The 10,421-nt window shown below is 39.1% G+C and overlaps 1 protein-coding gene across 1 annotated transcript in view; it reads right to left on the bottom strand.

The window, feature by feature from the left end:
• CDKN3 (cyclin dependent kinase inhibitor 3) overlaps positions 1-6,654 on the bottom strand; it is a 68,630-nt gene extending 61,976 nt beyond the window's left edge. The window contains exons 1-2 of the mRNA XM_012560024.1: positions 6,605-6,654; positions 6,244-6,345 (exon numbers count right to left, since the gene is read on the bottom strand). Coding sequence (XP_012415478.1) covers positions 6,244-6,345; positions 6,605-6,654 — 152 coding nt within the window. The remainder of the gene's footprint in view (positions 1-6,243; positions 6,346-6,604) is intronic.
• Positions 6,655-10,421: the final 3,767 nt, after the last annotated feature.

Below are 10,421 nucleotides of genomic sequence, written 5' to 3'. Positions count from 1 at the left end.
CCAAATTGATACACACATTTTTTGGGGGACATAATTCAAACCATGACAGTCACACACTTCAGGATTTAAGTTAGGGAGTGTTCTCTGTTGACTTTTTAATAGTAGGCATCTCCTCTTTAGACTGTTTATAGCAATCCCACATCTTTGTACAGTGCTTTAAAAATTTAAAACCTTTATATATATTTTCTCATTGGATTCTCATAACAGTCTGGTGAGTTTGGTAAAAGAGAAATCATAACTTCCATTTTGATGATGAGGACAACTCAGGTTAAGTGATGCCCCCAAAGCCTCTTAAATCAACTCAATCCTGAGTCTTTGGTTCTAAACCTTACTTTCCCCCCTCTCATACACACTACAGGTAGTCTCCAACTTATGAAACCCCGACAACTCTGTCATAAGTCAGTTCTGACATAAGCCAAATACCTCTTTTTTTTTCTTTTAGTTTTCATTATTATTGCCTTTTATTAACAGCATCTTTGTAAATCCAAGCTTTGAACATCTGTGAGCGAACATCTGAGGATGATAACATCAGCAAATTATGTGCTGCAACACTGTATGTAGTACATGTTACTAATGATAAGATGTACAAAACAAAATGAAAAAACTTCACAAAAACAGACGGTCTTACGTGTGGGGTTGTAGTAACTCGAATACATGGTAAGTTGGAGACTACCTGTACCTATATAACAAAGGCCCCTCATCTTTCTGGCCATGGTAGCAAGGCTTAATTGTAGACTTTTATTCATGGCATTTTTTGTCTTATCTTTTTCTCCCTCAGTTCATAGACAAATGTACCTCTTTCTGGTTATGTCCCCAAATGGTCAGCCCAACATCATTTTGTATGGACATACGGTGAATAAGAGGCTCTATACATTAAAAGCCTTTCTGCCTCTTAGGGGCCTTTATTCTAAAGAGTGTTTCTCTAAAAATGGTTTTTTCCTTGAAAGACTATGGATCACTTTTCAAACGCGTAATTGTCTTATCTGAAATACATTCCTACCTGTGCTGAAAGACACCGGTATAATCAATGCCTTGATCATACAGACAATCATTATCAAAAGTGCCTTAGATCCCAAAGAGCCTAAGGGTACGTTCGAGAGAGAAGGCCTTTGCTGGTGTCAGAATGTGGCCAGGAGCTGAGCTCCCTTGTGAACTTGGCACGAAGGAAGATTTCAGCAAACTGCCTCGGAATCCCTCTAATCCCTTCCGTGTTTTCAGCATCAGGTAATTAACATATTTCTAGATGCAGGTCACTTTAGTTCAATTGATGCCTTTATGTCCTGCAACATCTTAGTTTTTGTGTCATTTTGAAAATTGAAAGCTAGGGTGCACCAGATCATAAGTTAGTTAATGAAGACTGTATTATCCATTATGCTATTGTTGTTAGGTGCCTTCCAGTCGCTTCTGACTCATAGCGACCCCATGTACAACAGAACAAAACACTACCTGGTCCTGCGCCATCCTCACAATTGATGTTATGCTTGAGCCCGTTGTTGCAGCCATTGCATTAGTCCATCTTGTTGAGGGTCTTCCTCTTTTTCGCTGACCCTCTACTCTGATGTCCTTCTCCAGGTACTGGTCCCTCCTGATAACATGTCCAAAGTACATGAGACCAAGTCTTGCCATCCTCACTTCTAAGGAGCATTCTGGCTGTACTTCTTCCAAGACAGATTTGTTTGTTTTTCTGGCAGTCCACGGTATATTCAATATTCTTCGCCAACGTCATAATTATCTATCATGCCAGCTATCAAAATGGATTGAAAATTAAATTCACCTTCCTCGTTGCCCTCCAGTGAGATTCATGAATGAGAATAGTCCCTCTGAAGTGGCTTAGAAAAATCCGTCAGACCTAGCAGAGGTATTCAGACTCATTCTCTAAGTATAAGGTAGGGTCTTTCAAGTAATAATCCAGCTAGGGTGAATTTTTTTTTTTTTTGAGAAAACGATAGAGAGATCAGAGTTGATGATGCTTTTCTTTTTTATGTTTACAAGGTACATGCTAGTGAAGTCTCATCCATTGTGTCCATATCATTTAATACTATAGTGAAACCTGTGAAAGCTGGAACTCGATGGGATTGTTTTGTTTTTCTGGGTCTTGCAAGTTTTCTGCCTTTGACAGGGTGCAGTCATCTTTTCTATCACTGTCTGTTTAGTGGAAAATATTTGAGTTTTCCTTCTCTGACAGTTTCCGCCTTACACAGGTTCCAGCTTTCCCAGGTTTTACTGTACAGGTAGTCCTCGACTTACGACATACTTGAGTTACAACACACAGCACTTAAGACCGTCTTTTTTTTTTTTTTTTGGTACATCTTATTGTTAGTAATATGTACATACAATGTTGCAGTGCATAATTTGCCGATGCTATCATTCTCAGATGTTCACTTGCAGATGTTTATATGTAATGTTTCCAACCCCCAAAGGCAAAGATCAGATTTATAAAGATACTGATAATAAAAGGCAATAATAGTGAAAACTTAAAAAAAAAAAAGAGGTATTCAGTTTATGTCAAAACCGATTTATGACAGAGTTGTTGGAACAGAACTCCGTCGTAAGTTGGGGACTACCTGTATATGAAAACATCTGACTTTCAATTTAATTTTTTAAAAATTTTAATTGAAGTTTTATTGAGCTAATTGTAGATTCATATGCAGTTGTAAGAAATAACATAGAGCTGTCTATACTTTACTCAATTTCCCCAGTGCCAACATTTTGCAAAACAATAATAATATATTCTCACAACCTGGATGTTGACATTGATAAAACCCACTGATCTTACTCAGATTCCCCCAGTTTTGACTGTACTTGTGTGTGTGCATGCACATATATTTTAAAAATACAAAACCCATGGCCGTCAAGTCAATTCCGACTCTTAGCCACCCTGTAGGACAGAGCAGAACTGCCTCCTAGGGTTTCCAAGGCTGTAATCTTTATGGAAGGAACCTTGATGGCACAGTGGTTAAAGCACTTGGCTGCTAACTGAAAGGTCTGCTTCCGATATTGTATTCCACTAGGGATCCTTCACATATATTTAGTTCTGTACAGTTTTATCACATGTAAGTTTGTGTATCTACCACCAGAGTCAAGTTATTGAAAAGTTACAGCACCATGAGGATTCCTCCTATTGCCCTTTCATAACTATACCCAACTCTCTCCTGTCACTTCCTTTCCCTAGCCCTTGGCAACCACTCCCCTGTCCTCCATTTCTAAAATTTTGTTATTTCAGAAATGTTGTGGAAATGGAATTATACCTTTTAGGTTTGGCTTTTTCCACTCAGCATAGCTCCAAGTTGTTGCCTGTATCAATAGTTTGCGCCTTGTTATTGCTGAGTGGTATTCCACAGTATATATGTACCATGGTTTGTTTAACCATTTGCCTGTTGAAGTATGTTTGTGTGTTTTCAGGTTTTGGCTGTTATGACTAAGGCTGCTATGAACATTCGTGTACAGGTTTTTGTGTGAACATAAGTTTTCATATCTCTGGGATAAATGCCTACATGCATAACTTTTTAAGAGTAACGGAGTAGAATTTTCATGCTGACTTCCAGAAGATACATTCTAAAAAGTGATCCATTTCAGCTTATGTAGAGAATCCAGATTTGTAAACACTGTATATGTTATTTGCATCTTGTTCAAGGTTAATAGAAAGGCTTTTTGCATGAAAATAATTAGAATTTAAGTCAGTTCATTATATGGCTATCTCATGGGGAGATGATGTACTAGGAATTAAGGAAAATAAGGATGCACAGGAGGAGTTATTACTTTCTGCTTTGCCTGCCCACCTCTAAACTCCCCTAGGTTTCAGAAGTACCTCTACTGTTGCCATGTTGCATTGTAATTATCTGTTTACACTCCAGATTCCCCACCCTGGTGGTCTCTCAATTCCTGGAGAGCTGGCTCCTGTCTTCATCATCTCAGTAATTCAGAGCACATACTCAAAAAACATTTTTTAAATGAATACATTCTTTTTTACCTAGGGTGGTTTGAAGGTCATCATATATGTTTAATTTTCACAGAGCTAATTTGATTTAAAAAAGAAAGCAGAAATGTACCCTAATATCTTCCAATTATACCATTATGAAACTCCTGGTTAAGATCATACTTTGGAGAAAATTAGAGAGTGGTTTAATATTTTTCAGGATGAAGGGAATTTATTAAGGACAAAAGTGCTATAATCCAGTGTTTCACCTGAAAGAAAATAGATTAAGAATCCAACTCTTCCTTGGGTAATGTCAAAAAATGACATAATCCAACACAAAGCCCAAATCTGGATTTTATCGTGGGATTGGTGCATATGTGATACTTTTTAATACTCTACATTTGGAAGATATTTAATGTTATTTTAATTCAGGTTTATGTGAAGTAGGATTTCAGCCACACTCTTTAGAGGCTGTAGCCATCATGGCAGGAAGACTACCAGAAGTCCAGGGTAATTTTATTTTTACTATCGGTGGATTGCGTTGGGTATTTTATTTCAGACTTCATGATGGATATTACACTCCTGGTATTAATATCATTCACCACCACCGCCATTTGCTGTCAAGTTAACCCTGACTCATGGTGACCCCAGGTGTGTCAGAGTAGAACTATGCTCCATAAGGTTTTCAAAGACAGATTTTTTTGGAAGTAGATCACCAGGCTTTTTTTCCGAGGTGCCTCTGGGTGGTCTTGAATCTCTAACCTTTCGGTTAGCAGTTGACTGTGTTAACCATTTGCAGTACCCAGGGACTTCATTAATATCATAACCTTCATATATTACATTGCCTTGATCCACATTTACGTTAAGTCCTGGCAGTCCTGGCGCCACAGTCGGCCTTATTTATAGAAATAAACCCAACTTAAAAATATCCATATGATAAGGAAAATTTTAACATAGACCAATAGAATGTGTACATAATTTTAAAACTATCCTTAAATTATTAATTTGAGCTTCTCAAATATTTTATGGGAGTTTCTAAAAGTAACAATTTTACTAGTTGTCTCATGACCTTCCCTTGTGCTGCTTCTACTAGGGATACTGATAAATAAAACTGCCAAATGACAGGCAGAAAGGTTAGAGCAATTAGATTTTGAATAATACCAAAATTTAATGATCTAAAGCAGCCCTTATACTCCCATGTGATATGATATGAAAAGTTGACCTTCTCTTTTGAATTTGATAAAATTTGTATCAAGGAGATTATAGACATTCTTCTTATGTGAAGATTAGAGGGAAATGATAAATTCTCCCGGTCTTCACATCTTTTCTATTATATTTTGGAGAGTTTCCATTGATAGGCTAATTTGTGATATTGTTTTAGAAACAGCAGCAATTTATAGTTTGGTTGAAGCAAGTTCTTGTAATAATGACAGGCGCAGTTCAGCACTAATCCACAGGGATCTATGCAACATGGCAAACAATACACTTTCCAGGACGTGTTTGAATTATGAATCCAATGGTGGGCGGTCTCTAAGTTCTGTGTGGAATAGCTTTGGTGTGAATTGATGGAGCATTTTGTACCTGGGATTCAGAACTTTTATGAAGGCCAATACTCTGAAACTCATTCAAGCAATAAATTCACTTGTCTTTGAGTTTACAAGGCAATAAACAGTGAAGGCCTTTGACCTTAACATTTACTGAATACATTTGCAGCAGTTGTGTTTATTGACAACTATTTATAGGGAAGCATTGGGTACTGAATTTCTTAAGGGGAGGGCAAGACCCTTTTGCAGGTCTTTTAAAAAATATAATAATTCTGAATTTAATTTTCAGCTGTCAGACAAATTTTCAGTTTTGGGGTCAGGATTTGATTCTAACTTTGTACACATCATGCTTAGGTGTACGTCTTTCCTTATGATAAGACCTTGCTCAGGTTAGAAATGTTCAAAGAAGACTTATAAGGGAGAGAAATAAGACTAGAATAAATGCTTGCCCATTTAATTCAATGGGGACTCTACATTTTGAAAGCAGAATGGAAGAGAATGGTAAAAGGACTTTAAGTTTGTTTTTTTTCCCCATGGATTCATTATTATATGTCATGTCATGTCACTTATCTTTCTTTCTGTCTAAACACATAGTTATGGAGCAATAATTCTGTTCTCTCAAAGATGTTGGGAGAATTTATTAATTCCAAGTACATTATGCATTTTGAGTTGCATTAGCTAAAAGAATTAAAGTAGCCGAGGAATCCTTATTATTGAAATAATTGCTATGTCATGAAAAGAGCAGCCTACAACTCTTTATTCCTACAAGTTGGGAAGGATTACCATTGCTCCGTGTTGCAGTTGGGGAACCCAGGCACAAGGTCATCAAGAGTTGTGTTTCCACTAGAAGATGTGTCGGTGGTAACGACTGAGGTAGAAAAGATGCTGCAAGCACAGGGAGTACAGGGCATGGAGCAACCATAAAGGGAAGGGTCATTTTTACTCAGGGAGGTTCCTCCAAGCCAAGTTTTCACTGTGGGCTCAGACAACGGGTAGTTCCCACCATGAGGAACCTTACACATATGATGGCTGAGGAAAGCAGGGAACTCCTGATGATGTTATTTGAGCATGTTTAAAATAGGGAGAAATTCCTTGCTGTGGGGCTCATGCCTTGGAGAACAAGATGTCCTGATCATTATCTTACCATCTGGTGATGTGGGAGTACTTGGGGGAGTAGCAGTTAACAGAATCCATCCCTCCGAGATTCCACTGTAACATTGACACCACACTCTTAGCAGATGAATTCTGCAAAAACTGCATTTGGCAGCCTTGTAGTTAGCTTGAGAAAACTCCAGCTCACAAAATTCTTCACAATCTTTCCTCTCACATAAGAAGCAAACTTCAATCAAAACAAAGTAATATGCATTCTTTGGGTTGTATTGTCATTTTTTTTGTTAGACCTTATGTATCTGTGGACCCATTCCATTGAGGCCTGGTATTTACTTTTGCTTGTTGGCCTGAATCTGTGCTTTCTTATGTGTCTGTTTTAACACACTGTGAGAAAAAGGTAAGCTTTTATCTTCTTGTGGAGGGGGAAGAGGGTAGGATCTGATTTGGTTGGTTTAACTAGGTAAATTTGGTGTCAAGGTGTCAGTGGTTAATGGTTCTGTTTTTATGGAATTTAGTTAGCTCTTCTGGAGAAAAATAAATGTTTCAGTAGCACAGGCTGTAGTGGAGGAATGGTATGGATGACTCCAGACAATTCATTCACTAAGACCAGAAAAGTGATTCTGAAAGCAAGTACTACTGTTAGGAATCAGCTGGTGAGGTTTAGGGATAATAACTATAATCACTTGTTATTTCACAGAATAAAGAGTTTTGCATTACACTTTTCATAATTATCATACACTTGTTGAGTGTTTATAGTCATATTCAGTATAATATATTTCGATATGATCATGCTCCATTTAAATTAAATTTGTTCTCAATTTAGCCATTTTGGTGGCATGCCTCTGTCCTGTAACTGACGACAGCACTCCACACAAATTCACAGTGTTGTGCAATGATATTTGTTGGGCAAAGCAAGTAGCTGCCTTCCAAGGTTATCATGTGTAATGCCTTTTTCCAGTTCAAGAGCATATCTTGTTTTAAACAACTTTTTGAAAGGCAGCCAAGGAAAAGGTTGGCTCAGATATGCCTTTACCGGTCCTGTTTATGGGATACAGTGTTCCACTTCTTGGAGGAAGATGATAAAGTAAAGCTGGCTTTGCGAGGTGCTTAGGAAGATGTATTCGTGTAGTTAAATTCCATATGCAAGAGTAAAGCACAAAGGGCAATAATAAAGTAGTAAAACATTCCAATTAGGAAGGAATTACTATTTTACATTTAGTTATGAGTGCTGAAGTTCTAATAGTTGTTAGTGAAAAGAGTACATTATTAAGAATCATCTAATAGAAAACTAATTTGGCAGATGAAGTTGGGGCAAGGGCATGAAGAATGGCATGAAGAAGAACTGGAGGACTTCTATTTTCTTTTCTGTTCATTCTTATCAAACATATAGGCAAACAACAACATTTTCTTTGAAAGCCACTTTCTCTAGGGAAGCAGTAATTGTTTTTATGATTCTGCTGATCTCACATTCACTTTGGGCACTCACCTCGAAAAACGGGAAGCTTAACTCCCTGAAAAAACTAGGATCTCCCTGAAACAACTAGAAACTTCCCAGAAAGTGGGGCATTCAGCCTTGTGTCGGAAACAAACAAACAAAAAAATCCAAAGGTTAAGCAAACCTGTTTGTTAAGCAGAGAAGGGAAATGCCCTCAGCCAGACAGTCTAAACACAGGAATGCTGGGCAGGAGATCAGATCCACAATCGGAAGGGGAGAAGAGGCCGATAAGGCCACGAAGAAAGCAGTGTCAGTCACCAAAACTGGTTTCAGAGGTAAAGTGAGGAGTGCCAGGATGTCTATGATACAATCACATTGCCGTTAAATCCTGGCACACACCACAGGAACTATGACTAAGAGGCAGTCTTTAAATAAACAGTGCAGTATGGCAAGTGTGGACTCTACCAAATTGTGCTTATGTGCGAAATTAAATATAATGTGAAGTGGTCTTTCTGTGAAGTAGTCTTCTTTATCCTCACTTCTGTAGTCAGTGCCCTTGAGCGATATGTTTTTTGTGTAACTAGGGTTACGTTGTTGTTAGCTGCCGACCAGTTGGCCTCCAACTCATGGCGACCCTATGCGTAATGGAGAGAAATGCTGCCCAGTCCTGCACCATCTCTATGATCAGTTGCAGATCAGAATGTTATGCATAGGATTTTCATTAACTGATTTTTGGAAGAAGGTTGCCAGGCCTTTCTTCCTAGTCTGTCTTAATCTGGAAACTGTTGAAACCTAATCCATGTCATAGCAACATGCAAGCTTCCACTGACAGATGGGTGGTGGCTGCACGTGAGGTGCATTGACTGGGAATGGAACCAAGGTCTCCCGCATGGAAGTTGAGGCTTCTACCACTGAAGCGCCAATGCCTTAACGAGGGTTATTGTTGTTGTTAGTTGCCTTGAAGTCTATTCTGACTCATGGCGACCCCATGGATGCAGAGTAGAACTGCATTCCATAAAATTTTCAAGTCTATGACCTTTCAGAAGCAGATCACCAGGCCTTATTTCTGAGGTGCCTCTGGGCGGGTTTGAACTGCCAGCCTTTCAGTTAATAGTCCAGCGCTTAACCATTTGTGCCACTGAGGGACTCCTTAACTAGGGTTAAAGAGAGTCCATATTTTGAACTCAAGAAGTACAAGGCTCATGTCCATATGTTAATAGGAAGATCATTTTTGTGAAATGGGGATCTTATGTGGCATGACTTACCTCTCCTCAATTGTAGGCATACTTCAGTTAGCTTCAAGACCAGATGTTTTGCGTGCGCTCTTCCTCCTGTTTGTTTCTTGGAAGTTTAACCTTTCTGGGAAAGATGGCAACTTTTAACTTTTCCTGTGCATTTATGAGTTTCTAGGATTTCAGTTTATGGCTCCAATTCTGACCCTGAAACACTAAAACTCGTGGCTAAAATGCTAAGACATGAAAATACGAGACTCTCAAACTGTGTCCGAGGTAGTTATGTGAATGAACCAACTTACGCTGTGCAGCCAAACGTTTTGAAAGTCTCGATTCTTCACTTCTGATTCTGCCCATGGAGGGCACAGAGAGGAACAACTACACACTGGGGAGTCGAATGAAGCTAAAATGTACTTCAAGGTGTTCCAATGCTTGGTTTTGGCAAATCTAAGCGTAATGTTCCTGACAGGGAAGTGTTCAGGTATTCACATGTGGAAGCTGAACATTGCTGCTGAGTGGGAATTGTCAGTAAGTGGAAATCAGGGGCAGAATACCTTAGCCTTCTTTCTTGTTCAACATTAATCTCAGGACTACATTTATAGGGGAGGAAGGCTGATTCCAGATGTGCTAAACGCTGAGACGGAGTTTTCAGAGGTGACAGGTGGTGCGTTTACCTCAGCATAAAAAAGGTCAAACTGTGTTATAGATCTTAAGGTAAACGCCCGACTATCCCATGGGAGTGCCTGACTGATCATTTGGCTGCAAGCTAGGCTAGAAGCTGGAGGAGGGAGTTCACCCTTTAAGTGGGGCAGGTATGTCATTCTCAATGGTTGTGGTAGAGGGCGCAGTGTCAAAGAAAAGTGCTACTTATTAGAGGATGTGAAATAGGAGCTTTTCACTTGGAGCCCCCTGGGGTCACTCCTCTTGGTGCGCCACTCTAAGCTGCTGGCTGGCTCTTGGTGTTGTTATTCTGCAGCCGTGGTATTTGGTGAGCTCTGTTTTTAGGAACACTTAATTGGTTTGACCCGCCCCACTGCTTCTTACACGAGGGGAAGCATTCCAGGAATCATGAGAGGAGTGCCTCTCAAACTTGAGAAACGTCCAGACCTCTTTTACAGGGAGAGATTTGTCTTTGTGCATCCCTGGTGTTGACTTACATCTTTTTGTTATAATACAACATGCAC

The sequence above is a fragment of the Trichechus manatus genome, unplaced genomic scaffold (genome assembly GCF_000243295.1).
Source record: "Trichechus manatus latirostris isolate Lorelei unplaced genomic scaffold, TriManLat1.0 scaffold00010, whole genome shotgun sequence".
Taxonomy (NCBI): Eukaryota; Metazoa; Chordata; class Mammalia; order Sirenia; family Trichechidae; genus Trichechus; species Trichechus manatus.
The sequence above is the reverse complement of the archived record's forward strand: the minus strand, read 5'-3'. Positions and strand labels throughout refer to the sequence as shown.